General features: G+C 35.6%; 1 protein-coding gene across 1 annotated transcript in view; it reads left to right on the top strand.

The window, feature by feature from the left end:
- Positions 1–21,479, top strand: part of LOC123668091 — a 75,394-nt gene extending 53,915 nt beyond the window's left edge. The window contains exons 3-11 of the mRNA XM_045601885.1: positions 13,229–13,337; positions 13,791–14,254; positions 15,470–15,609; positions 16,308–16,404; positions 17,409–17,764; positions 18,150–18,299; positions 19,056–19,224; positions 20,251–20,529; positions 21,068–21,479. Of these exons, the coding sequence (XP_045457841.1) occupies positions 13,229–13,337; positions 13,791–14,254; positions 15,470–15,609; positions 16,308–16,404; positions 17,409–17,764; positions 18,150–18,299; positions 19,056–19,224; positions 20,251–20,529; positions 21,068–21,379 (2,076 nt within the window). The 3' untranslated portion in view covers positions 21,380–21,479. The remainder of the gene's footprint in view (positions 1–13,228; positions 13,338–13,790; positions 14,255–15,469; positions 15,610–16,307; positions 16,405–17,408; positions 17,765–18,149; positions 18,300–19,055; positions 19,225–20,250; positions 20,530–21,067) is intronic.
- Positions 21,480–21,774: the final 295 nt, after the last annotated feature.

The raw sequence follows: 21,774 nt of genomic DNA, 5'->3' as shown, positions 1-21,774 counted from the left end.
GACCGATTTCGACATTTTTTTTTAAATCGAAAGGTGGTGTGTGTCAATTGGTCCCCTTTAAATTTATTTGAGACCTAACAACTACTTTTCGAGTTATATCTAACAAATGCGTTTTTACTTGACGCTTTTTTCGTCGACCTACGTTGTATTATACCGTATAACTTTCTACTGGATGTACCGATTTTAATAATTCTTTTTTTGTTGTAAAGAAGATAGTTAGTGCCATGATAAGGAAACCAGGATCTGATGATGGGATCTCAGAGAAATCGAGGGAAACTCTTGAAAATCCGCAATAACTTTTTACTGGGTGTACCGATTTTAATAATTTTTAATTTAATCGAAAGCTGATGTTTGTCATGTGGTCACATATAAATTTTATTGAGATCTGATAACTACTTTTTGAGTAATCTTTGATAACGCGTAGTTACTTGACTATTTTTTCGTCGATCTACGTTGTATTACTCGTCGATGTAATTGAAGTCGGCTTTTTTTCGTTTGCGAGCAAACACAATTATTAATTATTATTTATATATAGATATTACTTATAAGTATGTTTATCAAAAAAAAAAAAAATGTAGCTATACCAGACGGCTGTTACCTATAACACTAGCATGAAGTTGCTTACTTTAGAAATAGACGACTTTGGGTGTATTGTATAGATTTTTTTTTAATTTAGGTGTTACCCATTTAAAAACTGTCAACCATTATTAACTAGGTGACCTGCCGAACATCCTAACGCTATATTTTTTTGTAATTGTCAATTTTTTTAAATAACAAAAAAACGAGTGTGCTTTAGACCACACGACTGAAGTAAAACTTATTTTGCATTAGGCCTGCACGATATGCCTGCACTGCGTCTTAGATAATCAATCATACGAAACGTGGAGCTATGAGAGAAAGAGAGAAAGAAAACGTGTGCTCGTACCTCTCTCTCGTTTCGTTCGCCCCACCCGATCACACTTTTCGTAACGATATCCTCACACATTCACCAGCTTACTCCTCAAGTCAAGCGTGCGTGAACAAGTCTTACTTCGAAAACCCAATTTTGTGCAGACGTTGGCAAGTTATGCTCGTACATTACATTTCGGTGTGTTTTGCAGTCCATTAACCTACCATGACTTACCATCATAAAACAGTGTCTTATTGTTTCATCACAAGGCCGTATCTCACCTGATGTAAAGATAAGGGCGATGACGTCACTACACAGTGACGACTCGTAGGCATTCACTCGTTATATGTGGGTTGTTATGCAAACATTCCGAGTTTTTATTAATTAGTTTTATGCTATCATTGACTTGAGATAAAATATAGTGCTTATATACTTTAGCTGTATGGTAGGTGTTTCTCGTTTGTTTAAATTTAATTTTGATACTTTTCACTCTACCTCTAATAACGCGTACGTATTTATTTCCTGTGTTATTTATTTGCTGTGTGGCTACGGCATCAAAGAATATAGCCACCCCCCTCTTCCTGTGGGTGTCGTAAAAGGCGGCTAAGGGATAGCATAGTTCCACTACCAACTTGGTACTTATAAAGCCGACCGATGGCGGGATAACCATCCAACTGCTGGCTTTGAAATACACAGGCCGAATATGGGCAGCAGCGTCTTAGGTGCGACAAAGCCAGCCCTACGGTCACCAACCCGCCTGCCCAGCGTGGTGACTATGGGCAACACACATGAGTTCGCGCCATATTTGATGCGGACTTGTGGAGGCCTATATCCAGCAGTGGACTGCAATAAGCTGAAGTGATGATGATGATGATTTATTTCCTTGACTATTTTTTCTTCGACCGTCGTATTATTCAGATCGATGTAATTGATGATGATTGTCGGTATTTTTCGTTTGCGAGCAAACGCAATTATATGATATAACGAAATATTATCAAATGACAAAATGAACAACGCCCTACACAGTAGCTAGATATAGCTACGAGGTTTAGTCATAACTGAGGGATGAGTCAAGGTTTCATGACCTAAGGCAATCGCCCCACCTGTGCTTCGATGCGTGACAGGCTAGTTCGCACTAGCAGTGTAGTTGCTTTTTCACGATTTTAAAAGAAATGTATAATAGCTAAAGGATGTTTGAGGTAGGGCACATCAGGAATTATCTTGTTCAAAATCTGGAGCAATCAGCTTGAAGTAGCTCAACCTTAAGATGATCACGGCTAAATGATACTGCTCTCATAGTATTCCTGGGGGCGGTAAGGTAGCCAGCCCGGGGGTGAGCTTATTAAATAGGTATAATGTTGTCAGCGGGTAGTTTAGTGCTGTTCCAAATATGTTTATTTAAGAGAACTTATCAGAGATGGCGCTGTACACGCGCTTGTTCACAGGCTCCGATAGATGGCGTTAGAGAGCGGATACCAAAATTAAGTAAATGTATACAATAATTGACAATAAATATATACAGCTTATTAATATGTAGCGTAGGATTGTTCTTTTACTTGTTTGCAGTGGATTTTCGTTGTTTTATGAAATTAATAATTGATTATTAAGCTCTATTAATCAATAAAATAATAAATACGTTTTTACTAAACCAAAGAACCGTGACATATTTCATTTGCAATTTTAAAATTTCAAAATAAACTTAACAAAGAATTACAAGGAAGATATGTATAGGGGGGAAGATGTGTATATTGTAAAGGCGTTTTAATGATTTTGATAACCCCCGTTTATCAAGTATTATTTATGTATATTTTAATCCAGTCTTGGAACTTTATGAATAGTTTGCGTGATTGTTCGCTAACGTTATTTTGCGTATTCATCTGTCTATTTCCTGGAATTTGATTGAGGTAGGGAACAGTAGAGAACATCCTGCTCAAAATCTGTAGCAACCCCAGTGTATAAGTAGCCCAATCTAATGGAAGACTGCAGGTTAATAAATCTGGTCTTAAGTATTGTTATTCCTGTGACAGATAAGTTAGCCAGAGCTCGTTCGCTAACGCGCTTGCTTCTGGTGTTGCAGGCGTATATGGTCTACGGTATCCGCTATGACTATAGTGTATGTATATTTACGTGTATGATTACATCTATATATGTATGTACACCTCCATGCCATCTAATTCTTTGTCATGTCCTTTTCATGCTTGAGCTTGTCTGGAAGAGCTGTTTTATCGATAAGACCGCCTTTTGTACATGTTTATGTTTCCCTTTCGATGTAAAAATTTCTTCTGTTAATGTATAAGAAAGTGTATTTGTTTTGTATCCACTGATCTGGCAGATCTTATGCTTGTTAGCCACCTTTTTATTAAAAAAAAAAAAAATACTTAAGACATACAAAACGCAGCTTATTTCATTGATGGCTGAAAAGTTCACATTGTTATCTCACATATAACGGTATCCAATGGATACTAATTTGTAATATATATTTAATATTTCATCATCGATCTCCACATTATTTATTCATGAAAGAAACCAAAGGTCGCGGTTAATTACTTGTGATGAAATAGTTGCCTATTTACCTCCTGATCGAGATAATTTCTGATACCCACTCCATCCCAGACCCATCCCAGGAGATTTACCATCTCAGATCCATCTTAGATCGGCTTTTTTTCCTCGGCCTACACTAGGGACATTAGTTTATCTTATTTTTTGTAATATTTAATAAAGCCGAGGACATAATAGGAAGGTAATGTCTACCGAGACATTAGAAATTTTAAGTAACTTAATATGTTGATTATTTTGACTAAGTTAAAGTTGCACATAACACCTATATATTATGCCATATACTAAATTACCTAAGTTTGTAGTGTACCCAATGTTAAGACATAAATTTTTATTTTATTGTTTGATTTTTTTGCTGCCTTAAGTTTATTTTACTATTGTCGTTTTTTTTTTATTTAGTTGTATTATTATTTCTGTAAATGACATTATTTTGACTTTCTTTAAGTGTGTCACCTTATGACGAAATAAATGTTTTCATTTCATTTCGATTCATTTCATTAGAAGACCACAGGAACATAACACTTCTTAAAAGCAGTATCATATATCTAGCTGTGATCTTCTGTAAAGTTGAGGTACATCCTCAGACTGCTCAGAGCTGTTTTAGATTTTGAGCTGGATATATCTTGGCCTTTCTTAATCATTAGTATAGCGTATTTAATATCAAAAAGAATAACATCCAAGTATGTAAATGAATACCAGGAAAAACCTGAAGCTATATCTAGTTTTGTATTAAATCAATAAAATTCTATATTCATCATTATACTTGATAACTATAGTCAAATAAAATAAAAATAATAAAAATATATCGTTAATATATATAAAAAAATTAAACTAAATTAATAATTACATAATCAAATAAAACATGTCGATTACCGCGACGTTATTCGCTAACTAATTATACATATGTAATCTTAAGTATATGTAAAGATGATATCAGTGAAACGAAAACAAATTCGCGGCATTTCTTGTAAAAGTTAATGATGCAAACGGCTCCTTTGTACGTAATCACTGTACTAATTTGACGGTAGGTAGAGATAACCGTCGGTGCTTATGAAGAAATTTCTTTTTGTGTCATTCGGCGTCTGTCTGTCTGACGGTTCGATGTTTTAGAGTTATCGCGGTTTTATAGTGATGTGTGGAGAGTTATCGATGTGGAACGTCATACGTGTGTAAACAATGATCAATCCATACAAGCGGTTCGTCTGTAAATGATTACCGTAGCATATGAGTGAATCACAAGCGCGTTGTTGACCCTACCCCCGCTATCAACACAGCGTATCAACAGACTAGCTACTTTACACGCTACAGCGACTCTACACTGATTATATTAATTAATAATTTCGAATTTTGAACCCTTACCTTATACCTTGAAAAATCATCAACTTTATAGAAGCTCCTCCTACCTGCCTCCCTCCTACCTACCTACATCTACCTCCCCAATAATGCTCTCGCGTGTTTTGTGTTCGTGTGGTAAGAATTGTCGCTAGACTTCCAGTACGCTTTGCTTACAGCGTGAGTGGGCTCGACAAAGGCCATTTATCATATTTAAACAACCCCTTTGATGAACTTTATGACGTCATAATTGCCTAATCATTATAACAACCACGACTTCCTAGTAATTTCGCACGATAAGATAATTAATTGTATCGAAAATAAAAACAAATCAATGTGCTGTCACGAAAGTAGCCTGTAATTAGTATCGATATAATGTTTACACATCACTAATTGACGTTATCGTAATTGTTATTGTACAATGTTGGATGACCTAGCCTCGTTTGTGTGGGACGGTGTTATGCAGTTTATGGTTTTAATTTATTATATTAAGAAATACTAGCAATACCCGTGCGAACATTCGCACTAAATAAGTATAATAATTGTCAATCATGTTGACGTTGTTTTAAAATTAAAGCCGTCATATATATAATTTTAATAATTAATTAATTTACAAAAACAAAAGCAATAATAATTTTTTTGTTGTTGATGCTGGTAGGGCAAGCAATCATCTAAAAAATGATATATAATTTATGTGGAGTAACTGTCATTTTTTTTTTTCTAAAAATGGAGACAAACATATATAACCTTAGCGTAATAATATATATGATGATCATAATAAAATCTTATTACAGTAAAACTATATTCAATTCCACATATTTCTTTTGGCCGAAAGTGATTTGGGTTGATTCGAAGCTTGACTTTAAAACTTATGAGAATTACTGAAATCGCTTAAAAATGACTGCTATTATAAATTATAATTGTGATTTATTTGGCGAGCCTACATATTTATTATGTCGATCGTTACTTATAGTAGGGAATATATCCGCCAACCCGCATTGGAGCAGCGTGTTGGATTAAGCTCTGATTCTTCTCCTACATGGGGAAAGAGGCCTATGCCCAGTAGTGGGACATTACAGGCTGAAGTATTATGTCAAATGAGCGGCTCAGTACAAATAAATAGTCGAGAATAACATCTTTTATGCACGGAATTTTAAAATCAATCCATATGCCACGATTTTGAAAAGTTTTAAACCTATAAACACTAAAAGTGATTCTCAATAATTGTGGTTGCTAACAAACAAAAAAAAAACGACTTCAATTACATCGACAAATAATACAGTGATAGACGAAAATTTAAAAAAAAAAAACGCACTAGTCGCCACTACGATTTTCGAAGGTTCCCCTCGATTTCTCTGGGATGCCATCATTGGGATCCTTGGGATATGTCCTTTCCAACAAAAAGAAAAAAAAAACGAATCAGCAAAACCGGGTCAAAACGATGAAATATATATACTGTCGAATTGAGAAACCTAATTTTTTGAAGTCAGTAATATTAAAAAATAACATCAAATTAAATATAATTAATTGAGTAATACAGCATAACACCGTCTCATTAATTATCATTTATATATTTTCTTAATATACGAGATAGTTTACTCTGAATGCTCAACGAGATCAGTACAAAGGATATTTTGACAGTTTAATTTTTTTTTGAAATTCGAATTATTACTTTTTTTTTTAATTTCGTTAATCGGTTCTGTGTTAATGGTATACCGTCCAAGATGTTCGTACAAGGTGATATATGTATTTTTAAAAGAAAGTTGTTTTTTTGTGTTATACTTGTGTGTATTAATAATGATGTTAGTTGGTATTTATGTGTGCGTGAGTGTGTTTGTTTTATAGGATTATTTGTAGTAAAACGCAGTATTTTTAACAAGTAACTGTGGAGTCTAGATTTTTGAATCGGTGGTAGCTTCACTTTTGTAGTATACTTGATTAACTTATTTTTGGTTTTGATTAAATACTACACGTCTTTCTTGGTCTTAATCATCTTAACGTTAAGTGGCTTATTTTTGTCTACGTGTATCATCGGTCCATATAACTTGATAGTCACTTCAGCCTATCGCAGTCCACTGCTGGACATAGGCCTCCCCAAGTTCGCGCCACATATCCCGGTCTTCCGCAATCCTCATCCAGCCTACACCGGCAATCTTACGTAGATCGTCGGTCCAACGGGCCGGAGGACGTCCCACACTGCGTTTGCCAAGACGCGGTCTCCACTCTAGGACCCGTCTACTCAAACCCCCATGAGTTCGAACTTAAACTTGATAGTAATTGAAAGAAATTTTATACATTTTTAAACGTATCCTGTGTGTTTTAGGTAACAATTGATCATTTATACTATTTTCTATGTATTGATTCGCTTTTTTTGCATCAACATAATGTAAAATGTCTAGCCAACTTCAAATAGTGTTGATTATTACGACTTACGGCTGTGACTGAACGACTATATGATTACACATACATATTTTGTTTATCGATTGTGACATGAAAGGAAAAAGCCAATGACAATTCCGTTAGTTTCTATTTTTTTTAGTTATCATGTTGTTGTTGTTTTTTTTTTAAGTTTTATATTGACTTAGGTCAATATACAGTCTTGCCGAATTCTTTCAACAGATTATAAATATCTTATAAAAACACACACGGTCGTCTGTTTCTACGGTAAGCAACTTAATGCTTTGGTTATAGGTAACAGCCGGCTGATATAGCTAATTTTTTTTTTTATAAATGTTAACTGAGGTAGGGCACAGCAGGAATTTCCTGATCGAAATATGGAGCAGGCCCGACTGGGGTAGTACCTCGACCTTACAGAAGATCACAGGAAAATAATACTGTTTTCAAGCAGTATTGTGTTCCTGTTGGTGAGTAAGGTGACCAGAGCTCCTGGGGGGATTGGGGATTGGGTCGGTAACGCGCTTGCGATGCTTCTGGTGTTGCAGGCGTCTATAAGCTACGGTAATCGCTTACCATCAGGTGAACCGTACGCTTGTTTGCCGACCTAGTGACATAAAAAAAATATATATAGAAATAATGCAGATATAAATACAAATATTACACTCAGACTCAGGCGGGAATCGAACCCACGACCCCGTAAGCAGAGAGTATGCCATCTAAAAATTGCGCCAACGGGGTGGTAAATAAAAACAAAAAATATGAGTTTCGAATCGGTGCTAGCCTTACATTAATTATAATTAACTTATTTAAGAGTACAGTAAATGTAAAATGACGATCCTGAGATACTTTGAAAGTCTATGTGAATGAAGAATGTTTTGATTTTAATCACGGAATAACTGGAATGCTAATGAACTTAAGATAACTAATTAAATTGCCTATTTCAACGTGTTATTATAGTGATTTATATTACGCTTCAGCCTGTAATATCCCACTACTGGGCATAGGCCTCTTTCCCCATGTAGGAGAAGGATTAGAGCTTAATCCATCACGCTGCTCCAATGCGGGTTGGCGGATATATTCCCTACTATGAGTAGCGATCGCTATCAGGTGTAAATGATAACAACCGGGACCGACGGCTTAACGTGCTCTCCGAGGCACGGTGGGGAGACCCCACAAGGACTGCACAAACACCCAGACCACGGCAAACACCTATATGGCCAATACAAATGTTTGTCATGTGCGGGGATCGAACCCGCAACCGCCAGCGCAACAGGTACAATCCATGGCTGTAACCGTTGCGCCAACTCGGTGTCAGTGATTTATATTATATTTGATAAATTGTTAAAATTAAAAAATAAGTATTCGGAAAAGTAGGCTGTAATAAATCACTCTGTTGATATTATTATGTTAGATAAATTGTTAAAATTAAAAAAAAAGTATTCGAAAAAGTAGGCCGTAATAAATCACTCTGTTGGTCATAGCTGTGCCATAAGCGCTGGTATGAGTTAGTTCATTGCTATACATTTATAGTAATTTTTATATAGCGTGCGCTTTAGTATACTACGTTGTAATAAGTTCTCACTCGGTTTTCTATTTTATCAATATATGTTCTAGGTAAATAATATTCGTGATAAAGTTGAGAGCCTATTTCACCGTTTACTGGTAAAACTATCTGACGTATAACGGTATCCGGCAGATAAAAATGACTAACTTTTTTCTGTTTCGCATCGCATATTAACATCTTTATCCGTACATCTCGCACGATAACTTATTCTCATCATTACAGCCTATACAGTCCACTGCTGGACATAGGCCTCCACAAGTTTACGCCAAAAATAGCGTGAACTCATGTGTTTTGCCCATAGTCACCACGCTGGGCAGGCGGGTTGGTGATCGCAGGGCTGGCTTTGTCGCACCGAAGACACTGCTGCCCGTCTCGGCCTGTGTATTTCAAAGCCAGCAGTTGGATGGCTATCCCGCCACCGGTCGGCTTTTTAAGTTCCAAGGTGGTAGCGGAACTGTGTCATCCCTTAGTCGCCTCTTACGACATCCACTACTTAACTTATTCTCATACGTATTGAATTTTATCTATAAGATATCAGTTTACAGTTTAATGTTTAATTAATAACATTATCAAATTAACGGTCTTTTTTTGTTTTATATTATTAAATCAAACGATGTTGTAAAGTGCTCTTATCTCGCTGATAGTTAAAAATAAACAATTTCGTGAAGGTTACTTTGAACTAAAAAAAAATGTTACGCATTAAGAGGTCAGTAAATTATTAAATTAGGTAACATTTTATTGGTCATCATATCAAAAATTTCGCTCTGACGGGTACATCGTTCCATAGCTTAATTGGCTAGAGCGCCGACACGGTCCGTCGGAGACGCGGGTTCGAATCCCGCTGGAGCGGTCAATTTTTGATATGATAGTCAAAAATGTTTAGAATCCCTAATGTGTGGGTAACACAAAAATAAAACTGTACATATTTTATTGGTAATTTTATGATATAGTTAAAGAAAATTAATATAAATATATTGACCTAACACACGGTAGTCTGTTAAGGGACATCAGATACAATTACACACTTAGGTATTGAAATTTTAAATGAAACAGTACACTGTACTGTAGTAGATTTATAAAGTAAAAACGCGAACAAACGCAGACAAGATTCTCATAGCTCTAATAGCGTCTCATAACTCGATCAGAGAATTTATTCTGCAATCGTCCATGATTTTATGAAGTTTATGAGATCCTTTCCACAGGGTAGGGTACGTATTTTTTTTGTAACGTAATCTTTTTTATTTTCTTTTATACCTTGTCATAAAATGGACAAAAAACCGGGGATGTACCTCGACCTTACAGAAGATCACAGCTAAATAATACTGCTTTCAAGCAGTGCTATGTTCCTGTAGTGAGTAAGGTGGCAAGAGCTCCTGGGGGGAAATATAGGGTCGGCAACGCGCTTGTGATGCTTCTGCTGTTGCAGGCGTCTGTAACCTACGGTAATAGCTTAGAGACTTAGTTTTGTAAAGAAAAAAAAAAACACCCAGTAAATATTTTTGAGATAACACATAATACATATAGTCGAATTGAGAACCTCTACCTTTTTTAACCGACTTCCAAAAAAGGAGGAGGTTCTCAATTCGACTGTATTTTTTTTTTTTTTTTTTTTTTTTTTTATGTATGTTACATCAGAACTTTTGACCAGGTAGACCGATTTCGACAAATTTTGTTTTAATCGAAAGGTGGTGTGTGCCGATTGGTCCCATTTAAATTTATTTGAGATCTAACAACTACTTTTCGAATTATATCTAATAATGCGTTTTTACTTGACGCTTTTTTCGTCGACCTACGTTGTATTATACCACATAACTTTCTACTGGGTGTACCGATTTTGATAATTTTTTTATTGTTGGGTAAGGGGATATCCCTAGTTTGGTACCATGATAAGGAAACCAGGATCTGATGATGGGATCCCAGAGAAATCGAGGGAAACTCTTGAAAATCCGCAATAACTTTTTACTGGGTGCATCGATTTTGATAATTTTTACTTTAATCGAAAGCTGATGTTTATCATGTGGTCACATATAAATTTTATCGAGATCTGATAACTACTTTTTGATTAATCTTTGATAACGCGTATTTACTTGACATTATTTTCGTCACCTTGCGTTGTATTATACCTCATAACTTTTTACTGGGTGCACCGATTTTGACGTTTCTTATATAAATTAAAAGCTACTATTCGTCACGTGGTCCCATTCAAATTTAATTGAGATTTGATTAGTAATTTGTGAGTTATATCTAATATTGCGTATTTACTTGACGGTTTTTTCGTCACCCTACGTTGTATTATACGTTATATCTTTTTACTGGGTACACTGATTTTGATCTTTTTTGTATAAATCAAAAGCTAATACTGGTCATGTCGTCCGTTTTAAATATGATTGAGATATAATGAGCAATTTTTGAGTAATCTTTGATGACACGTATTTACATGACGATGTTAAGACGACTGTGTTCATGTTCAATACTTTGCCACAACGCCATCTATCAAAATTTAATGAAATTACTTCGTTCACTATCGATCAAATTACAATATTCCACTAGAGTAGAGAGTAGCAGTTTATTCGTTATAAATATATTTGAGCTTTTAATTTTTGAGTTATCGCTAATACTGGGTATTTACTTGGCTATTTTACGTCGACCAACGTTATATTAACCTCATTACTATTTTACTGGGTGGACCGATATCGATGATTCTTTTTTTAATCGATAGGTGGCGCTTGTCATGTGGTCCCATTTAAATATAATTGAGATTTGACTCGAACTTTTTGAGCTATATCTGATATGGCGTATTTACTTGACTGTTTTTGGAGTTTTCTCTTTAAGAATCGATTTTCATTTAAGGCCCCGGAATGAAAAAATTGAACAGTGAAATCTACTGAACGAATGACCTTGTTAGAGATGGCGTTCAGACGTTTTCTAATAACGCAATTAGGTTCCGATAGATGGCGTTATTGATTCATTTATTTACAATTTGATATAGTAATAATATATTTCTTAGACTAGTAAGCTTTTTTGTGCCTATTTAGTATTTAGACAGTTGATCTGAAGGGGTAAACTCCAGTCGTGCATCGGAGCTGTGTGAAAACATGAACATTACATATTTTTAATAAAAAAAGACATAAACCGTAATTCAATATAAATCCGCTTCAACTAAAAAACCCGCCGTAATAAGCGATGTCAGCGCTTCGCGCGAATCGACGACGGGCCTTTTATGAAATTTCTGCCTTCAATCGCTAACAAAATGTTAGAAATAACAGTAGAACATTATATAATTCTACAATTTTATAATGTCGCGTCATATGGAATACGAACAAAGTATTACTATTTTTTCGTCGATCTACGTTGTATTACTCTGCGATGTAATTGAAGTCGGTTTTTTTTCGTTTGCGAGCAAACACAATTATTTAAACTTATTAAAAATGAATCAAATCGACGGAGTAGTTTGGGCCCAAGATGGATTTGCAACTGAACTTAAAGTATAGCCATTAAAACTGTAATTTAGAAGACTTAAGAAATCACCAGTGTTAGGACTAACAGTCCTAACTTAAACTGAGGTCACACCTTTTTGTGAGGCATGCTGCGAACTTATATAAAAAAAATGTCTTAGTTAAATACTTTTAATCGATAAGTTTATATTGTATCTCTTTTTTTGTTTTGTTGTACGTTTGCATCCTCTTTGTATTTCCTTGTCCTTGTTGTAAATTATATACAATGTGTTTTCTTTTTATATCATTTTAACTTGATGCAGTGTGTTTTCACAAATAAATTTATTATTATTATTATTATTAAATAAGAAATATTTTATTTACAATCAAAGATGGCAATAACCTTGACCTTATACCGGTTTTAAAACCATGGAAAAATCTTATTTAAGATATCGTCTGATGAATATTGCTATGGTTAAGAGTACCAAGACAGAATCTAGTTAATTATATTTGACTAGGCGTTCTATGAAAGGTCAGATGTCACAGATTATCAGTTACATAACAATAAAATAGTGTGATTATCGCCATTGTACATAATTAGAAATTAGTGGAATTTTTCTAATTTAAAACAACCCGGCTTTACTCACTTTACGACCTTTTGCTTTGCTATTAAGCGTAGCATAATTATTTATTTATTTGTTTTTCAAACATATAAGTTTATGTTATTTATATTTCGTATATTAACATTTCTATATATCTCATTAATTTTATAGTCTATTAGCAAAATTATAAAGTAAAATAAAAATAACAGTCTGATACAATACCTGATGTGGTAGTCTAATATCAGGTGTACGGAAACACAGAACTTAGTACAACTGACTAGACTATCATAAATAATAGATGACCTGTAAATTTATCACATACAGTGATTAAACTCGCAACAAGTAACTCCAAAATCTGACCTTCAATCAAATCGAATTTCTCAAACTACCGTAAATCTTACGATCAACTAAGTGTCTAACATCATGTTTTTATATATTCTTCTATTCTTTACAGCTAAACCGTCTCATGACGGAAATCTACGAGACAGTGAAGGCAGCTTGCAACATGGACGAAAACAAACCGGGGAGCTTTCCCACTGATCTCTCGGATGCGAACAGTGATGGTGAGTAGACCGGAGTAGACCCTAGTAGACCATAGTAGACGAGAGTAGACCTTTCTAAACCAGAGTAGACCGTAAAAAATTATGATAAACAATAGTCCTTGGAAGTAGAAAAATATTTTGTTTAAAAAAGGTATGCCTCCTATAAATGTGATTTTGCTTAACAGTCATTATTCAGGATCTTCTTGTGGTATTTTTTACCGATTAGCTCTTGAGGCTAATCTGACCTCAAACAACTAACTATTGAATTTAAATTTGGGTTTCATGTCCTTCGAATAGGAAAATGAGAGGGATAAAATTAAAATTTGATGCTTACAAAAAGAAAGTATATAAGAAACCTTTATTTATAACACATTAAAATGTTCCATACAGATGCTTATCCAAATTAGAAAATAGGATAATTGGTAAAGGGTTCGCGTGACAATTTTCACACGTCACAATTTTCTCATATTTCAGAATCAGTGACCCTAACAAGAAGCCTAACTGAAAAGCGAAAGAACTACGTACGCCGCGTCTCATCAAGGGTGGCGTATCTAGACAAAAATGTTAAGTCTAGATTCAGACACCAAACGTCTATCTGTTCGTACAAGTCTGAAATCTTAGACAATACATACTCCACATTCCGATCTTGGAAAAGCTTTAGGACGTCACAGAGTAACTTAACCAGAGACAAGATGGAGAGGCGCGATTCCACGGACTCCAAGATTAACCTGACCGACTCGAGCGGTAATATACTGTCTATGAAGGATTTGGTCAGTGATGACTCTCTGGACAATTTGAGTATTGATGAGAAGACTGGGTGTGTGGATATCGATCTGCCCTTTGTTCCAAGGGATAAGGGCTTGTTTAATGTGTGTTTATTGGTCGGTCTGAACTATATGACCGGGGAGGCGTATGTCAAGAGTGTTTTTCCAAGTCAGGTGAGTTTTTTTTTATTTGCTTTTTTTTAATATGTTACTTGCCAAGTTACCATACAAGCGAGAGGCGTTACATTGATCCACGCAATTAAACTACATACTGTTCATTTTTGAATATTTTTAATATCTAAGATTTTTATTTTTATGTTACCCACATTAGGAATTCTAAACATTTTTGAATATCATATCAAAAAATGGCTAGAGCGCCGACACGGCAAGTCGGAGACGCGGGTTCGAACCCCGCTGGAGCGGTCAATTTTTGATATGATATTCAAAAATGTTTAGAATTCCTAATGTGGGTAACATAAAAATAAAAATCTTAGATACTACATACTGTTTTTAAACTGTGTACAATAAGTCAGACGCAGTAACTTTTGTGCGAATTAACATCCAAAATCATATCGCAAAACTCTTAAAAAAAAAAAGACTCAACAAAATCTGCACAACCTATCCCGAATTTTTTTGGGACCACTTTCAACTTAGCTCTCATTACTTTCCTAATTATCAGCGAGTTAAATTATTGTAGAGTAGATATCACATTGATTATTTAACGTGTGTCTTCCCACTATTTTTCTGCCACAAGAGTCGTATAGTCGTGTTTTATAGGCTACAGTTATTTACTTAGGTGGTAAATAAGCTTACGGCTCATCTGATGGTAAGCGGCTACCGTAGCTTATAGAGGTCTGCAACATCAGAAGCATCGCAAGAGCGGTGCCAACTCTAAAATGTAATTTTGTACTTACTTGCTAAAGTTGTAAGAGTTATTATCATCATCATCATCATAATCATCATCACTTCAGCCTATCGCAGTCCACTGCTGGACATAGGCCTCCACAAGTTCGCGCCAAAAATAGCGCGAACTCAAGTGTTTTGCCCATAGTCACTACGCTGGGCAGGCGGGTTGGTGACCGCAGGGCTGGCTTTGTCGCACCGAAGACGTTGCTGCCCGTCTTCGGCCTGTGTATTTCAGTGCCAGCAGTTGGATGGTTATTCCGCCATCGGTCGGCTTTTTAAGTTTCAAGGTGTTAGTGGAACTGTGTTATCCCTTAGTCGCCTCTTACGACAGCCGCGAGATGAGAGGGTTTGGCTATGTATTCTTTACCGCCGTAACCACACAAGCAAAGTTATCAAGAGTATTTTATCTCTCTTTTTACCATCATTTCCCTCAGGAGTTCCATCTCTCTTTTTCCTCTATTTTAATATGCTTTTTCTTTATAGGTGCAAGTGCCGCCTCACATAGAAAATTTAATATTTCCGGAAACGATAAGTTCCGGAACGATAGGCGAATGGGCGACAGAGAAGGCGGCTCAGTGCTACTCGCTCGTACTTACTGATGAGAGGGGGGAGAGGGCTTATGGGTAAGTTTAGTATAGAATAGAATATTTGCTATTTTACTATTTGTAGACCCATAAGGATAAACCTAGACCAAACCTAGAGCACCTAGACCAAATCCCAATGTGTCTAAATGTAATATATTTTATTTACATACTTTGCCTAGCCTTTTGGCGCCGAAGAGTAACTGCGGGGTTTCTTGCCGATTCTTCTCCCCAGAATCTCAAAATCAAAATCAAAAATAGCTTTTTTCAAATAGGCTCCAAGAGCACTTTCGAATCGTCATTTTACAAATTAAAACTTTAGAAATTAATTATTATTTTTGTAAAAGTGAAGCTACCACCAATTCGGAATGTAGATTCTGCAGAGAAGAATCGGCAAGAAACTCCGCAGTTACTCTTTTGAAAATAATATATAAACTGTGTTTTAGTACAAAACTAGAAACATGTTGCATGAAATGCAGCGTCACTAAGTCCACACATCTTTATCAACTATGTAATCCTGCACCGAGTAATAAGCTTTATCAATATTTTTTTTTTTAAATTCGAAATCGGTGTTAGCTTCACTTTTTAATAATAATCACTTTAAACTTTTAATTTGTAAAATGTCGATTCGAAATTGCTTTTGAAGGATATATTTAAATAAATTTGTTTTTGATTTTGATTTTGAATAATCATTAATAAAAGTAAATTATAATCTGTTGTATCGTATGTATTCATTTCAGCTACTGTCGCAGAGTACTCCCAGAGGGGGCTACGACTTGTCTCCCACTCTGTTATTGCCTTATAGGGAAGTACAGAGCGCCTGGTTTCTATTATAAGGTACAATAATTGCCAAAATCTTTGGTAATTTACCAATTTCATTAAAACTTTTTACTGTTTTAAGTAACTTTTTTTTTATATCACTAGTTCGGCAAACAAAGCGTACGGCTCACCTAACGGTAAGAGATTACCGTAGCTTATAGACGCCTGCAACACCAGAAGCATCGCAAGCGCGTTGCCTACCCTATCCCCAATCCCCAATCCCCAGGAGCTCTGGTCACCTTACTCACCAACAGGAATACAATACTGCTTGAAAACAGTATTATTTAGCTGTGACCTTCTGTAAGGTCGAGGTACTACCCCAGTCGGGCTGCTCCACATTTTGAGCAGGAAATTTCCTGCTAGCCCTACCTCAGTACATTATATTTAACTCAGATATAATTTGTCTTTGTATATTGACGATTCAAATGTGCTTTGGAGGCTTATTTAAATAAAGTATATTTTTTTTGACTTTGACTCCTAATGGGAAATCTTAAATTAGAATACATATGAATCCATAAACATTCGTTTCTCGTTTAGAAATCTTAAAGCCGGATTTGGTTGGTTAAACCCAAATATATAGTATAATATATAATGAAATAAATAATATATACTGCACTGAATGACTCCCAGTAGGATGTGAATCCGTTGTCAATTATCAGGAAAGACACAAAACGACCACAAAAGTTCTGGCCAAGACAAATATCTGTATGGCTTATACAAATATTTGTCAAGATTGTAGCCATTGGTTATCAGCCGGTTGCTGTAACTACTGGGTGGAAATTTTTTAATGAAAATGCAGAAACGTTTATGAAATTTACCAGAAGTATCCTAAAATAAGCAGAAAGCTGAGAATTTTGGGACTGGCTATAAGTTTTCGAACATTTATGGTCACTGAATACTTTTGATTTTACGAGATTTATTACAATCATTATTTTGAATGTCTCGAAATATCGATAGTTTCATAATAATAACTTTCTGGCTAAGTTAGCTAAGTTTTAACCTAAATCCTTTTCTAATTTCAGATACTACAAGAAATAGAATCGCATCACGGCAACTCTGAGGTCGAAATTAATCAAATATTACAACAATTATTCGAAACAGACTTCCCGAACACAGGCGAACAAGTATCTATAACGTACACGAATATAAACAAAGAAAAAACGAGAAATTCAGTGAGTTTAGGAGATATACACAAGTGTAAGACGATGCCAGATCCTAGACGGAACGAAAGTTCAATGAACGTGTCGGTAAGGAAAGACCTTACTGGAGCGGAAAGTCGAAAGGAAAGTCCGACTGAGACGGAAAGCCACGAATTGCCGGAGTATTACGACTTGGAGAATAATAATCGGCCGAGATTGTTGGGCTTAGATATGTCTAGGTAAGTTTTTAAATTTAATAGTTTCTTAATAATTTTGTTTGCTTGAAAACGAAAAATGAAACCGACTTTAATCTGGACATGGCCTCCACAAGTTCACGCCAAAAATAACGTGAACTCACGTGTTTTGCCCATAGTCACCACGCTGGGCAGGCGGGTTGGTGACCGCAGGGCTGGCTTTGTTGTGGTGTGTTGGTTTTTGTGTTTGGGCTGTGTTTGTTATTCCACAATATATGATTTATATTATATTCACTAGTTTGACGTGTGACTACATCTTTATATAAATGTAATTCAATGTCTTACATTACATTCCTAAAAAAATTTTTTTTCCTCGTCTTTACTTGAAATAAAATCACAAATGTAATTTAACTAAAAACGTCTGCAATAGGACAATGATAATAAAAAGGCCACTAGACCCTCGAGCCGATGAAGACAACATATCAATATTATTGGACACCTTCGGAGCTGGTCTGGTGATAAAGGTCTTTGGTTCTCTACTCCTGGAGAGGAAGATCATAATCATGGGTGACGAGCTGAGGTAAGTGATTTTATGTAATTTCATATATCAGATTCTTTATTTATTATTGTAAGTACATAACTTGCATTGCTCTGAAATTAAAAAAAAGTGTGTGCAATTCACACACGGCAGAAGTTTAACTTCTGAAAAGTAACCTATAAGAGATTTTTCTCACTGAGAATATAAAATAATGTGTAATGTATTCTATCTCATTCTTTCCTATACATTTATGTGTTTGTTTCTTTATCAAATCACAGCTGTTCTATCGAAGTTTCACTTCGAAGACCACATTTCAAGTTTGTTATTCTATAAATACTCTTCTTGACTGATGCTGATAATTATCAATAAGTAAATAAATTTTAAAACATTCCACGCGACGTCATTTTTTTTGTCTCTACAGATAGTTTTTAATTACAGCCAGCCAGTGGCATAATTTAAACTAAAAAAACCTTTTTAGTAAAGGAATTTCTTTTTAAATATATAAATATTTATACAATAATATATTATATCAATTTAAACTCTAAAAAAAGTTTTTTATACCATTTTTATGGCAAGAAAATTGCCCACTTGATGGTAAGTGATTACCGTAGCTTATAGACGCCTACCCCCCAATCCTCAATACCCCAGGAGCTCTGGTCACCTTACTCATCAACAGTAACACAACACTGCTTGAAAGCAGTATTATTTAGCTGTGATCTTCTGTAAAGTCGAGGTTCCCAGCCCAAACTGCGTAGGATTTCGATAAGCCTATAATTTATAAGATATAATTTGTTCCAGTGTCCTCTCCTCATGTATGGAGGCCCTCCAGAGCGCTCTGTACCCCTTCGTATGGCAGCAACCCTTGATATCCAGCATCCCGGCCCAGATCACCAGAGATGTTCTGACCGCCCCCTTACCTATCCTAGCCGCGATGCTAGTTGATCACAATCCGGCACAGATCGAAGAGGTAAATACATCTATATCTATCTAATAGGTAAAATTCTCATGTCGCAATATTAGGGGCCAAACTCCTCCAAGAAATCTCGATCGATTCTTATGATAATTTTTGTACATATTTGGTAAGTCTGAAGATCGGTCGTAAATTATTTTTAAACCCCTAAGTTATAAAGATGGCCCACCCCAATGTATTTTTTCATTTTTTTTAATGAAAAGTACATACAACGCTATGATTATTCATAATATATAAGGCAAAACAACGTTTGCCGGGTCAGCTAGTTAAATAATAATTATATAAAACTCGAAAACACAATACACAAGCACAAACGCGCAGAGCAAATCTGTATGGCTTGTACAAAACTTTGTCGTGAGCGTGAACTGAACCCGCAAATGACATACTTTGTATACAGCAGTACTGCGACCCCTGTGACAACACACATGTAAAGCATCTCTTGGATATATATAAGCTTCTCCTATAACTTCTTTGACTAGCCCATTGGCGTAGTATGCAGTCATCTTTCTGTTCCGGGTGCTTTGGGTTCGATACCCGCCTCGATTCTGTTTTTGAATATAATTATATATTTATATCGAAAAAACTAGCTTTATCAGTCAGGGCTGTTTATCGTTCTGGTGTAATGGTGCAAGTAGTCACTTAAAAGACCGAGGGTTTGCGGTTTCGATTCCCGCTCGGGATGGATATTAGTATTTGTACAAATATAGTGGTTTGGATGTCTGTCCTTGTGGGTCTCCCCACTTTGCCTCGGAGAGCACATTAAGCCTTCGGTTCCGGTTGTTATCATGTACACCTGATAGCGATCGTTACTCATAGTAGAGAACATATCCGCCGACCCACAGTGGAGCAGCTTGGTGGATTAAGCTCCAATCCTTCTTCCACACGGAGAAATAGTCCTATGTCCAGTAGTGGGATGTTACAGGCTGTATGCGTGCGTGCGTTACCTATAATACAAGCGTTAAGTTGCTAACCTTGGGAACAGACGACCGTGTGTATTAATCAATTTGTTTTAAACTCTTCCAGGGCATGCTGATAGACCTAACCCACCCCTCAAAGGTCCTGTTCTACCAGGGAGACGAATCCACCATCCTTCCGACAGCGAGCTACAAAACATTAAAAACTTCGCTACAAATGGAGTCGATTAAACACAAAGACAAGCACGAAGACACGAAGACAAGGAACGTTATGATATCGGAAGCGTTTTTGAGGTTCTTCGTTGATATTTTGGGTGATTTTTGGAAGTTTTTCAGCGACGGAGAGGTTGGGGATGGGGATTTGGGGAAGAACGGGGTTGTTTTTGATGTGAGTATAACTTTTTTGTTACTTTGTTTTGTGTTTATGAGACGCTAAAGTTTAGTTTTTACGATAAATGTTGCGCTATATGCAGTAGTTTTAATGAAATAAATCTCTAAGAAATTTTGTTTGTGGAAAATATATTAATTTTTATATGTATGTATGTCTTTTATAAAAAAAAAACCTAGTGTGCTTTAGACCACACGACTGCAGTAAAACTTCTATAGTTTTCCCTACAGTAATATACTAAACGTAACACTCTTCCTATCTTCACTAACATATCTCTCTCTCAACCTCCGTTCGCCTCGTTCAATCACACTTTTCGTAACGTCTTCGCGACGTATTCACCAGCTTACTCCCCAAGTTAAGCGTGCGTGACGAAGTTTTACTTCAAAAGTGTGTGTGTATATCTAAAATTAAAACATAAATATTCACTTGCCAATTTGTATCATTATAATAAAAGCTGGTATACTATTACACCTATATATTTCCTAAAGAGAACTCCAATAATAACTTCATTACTAATTCCAACCAATTTACCTTACAGAAAGAAGCCTTCATCAAAAATTCGAGCTCGAAGCAAGTTCAGTATTTCTTGGAATGGTTCACAGAGACCGCCATGTTCAACCATTTCATACAAAACATGGCGACATGCTACCACGATCTACCACTACCAAACGATTACGTCAATAGCGACCTAGTCGACACCCCACTGCCGAATTTCTATGAATTGTTTCACGAAAGAGTCAAGAGCCGCAGTAAAACGCAAAATCAGAAAAATGACAAGTTAAATTATAAAAATGCAGTCAATAAAAAAGTTAAAATGTTAAAAACCAAACTGAGAGATCTGGTCGCGTAATGTTGATTGTGTAAACGGTGCCTTATTGAAAAACTAATATCTTATTAAAATAATTATAGAGATAATGCCTTGTAAATGCCTTATTAAAAATGTTTAAAAAGATTTTCTTTAATTTCATATCGTACTAGTTGTGTCCCGCGGTTTTACCTGCTTTAATTTGAGGAAAAATTCACTTAAATATTTAATAGCCTATAATATCATCAGTTAATGGGCTATCTAACACGAAAATAATTTATAAAATCGAAGCCGATTCCTGAGATTAGCGCATCAAACAAACAAACTCTTCAACTTTATTATATTAGTATAGATTAGTCGTAAATTTATAGTAGAAATGTTGCCAGTTTGTTAACGCCTTATTAAAAAATATTCATTTTTTTTAATCTGTAGTAAAAAAA

The sequence above is a fragment of the Melitaea cinxia genome, chromosome 30, assembly GCF_905220565.1.
Source record: "Melitaea cinxia chromosome 30, ilMelCinx1.1, whole genome shotgun sequence".
In the NCBI taxonomy this organism is placed as follows: domain Eukaryota; kingdom Metazoa; phylum Arthropoda; class Insecta; order Lepidoptera; family Nymphalidae; genus Melitaea; species Melitaea cinxia.
This window is presented reverse-complemented; position numbering and strand designations above follow the sequence as displayed.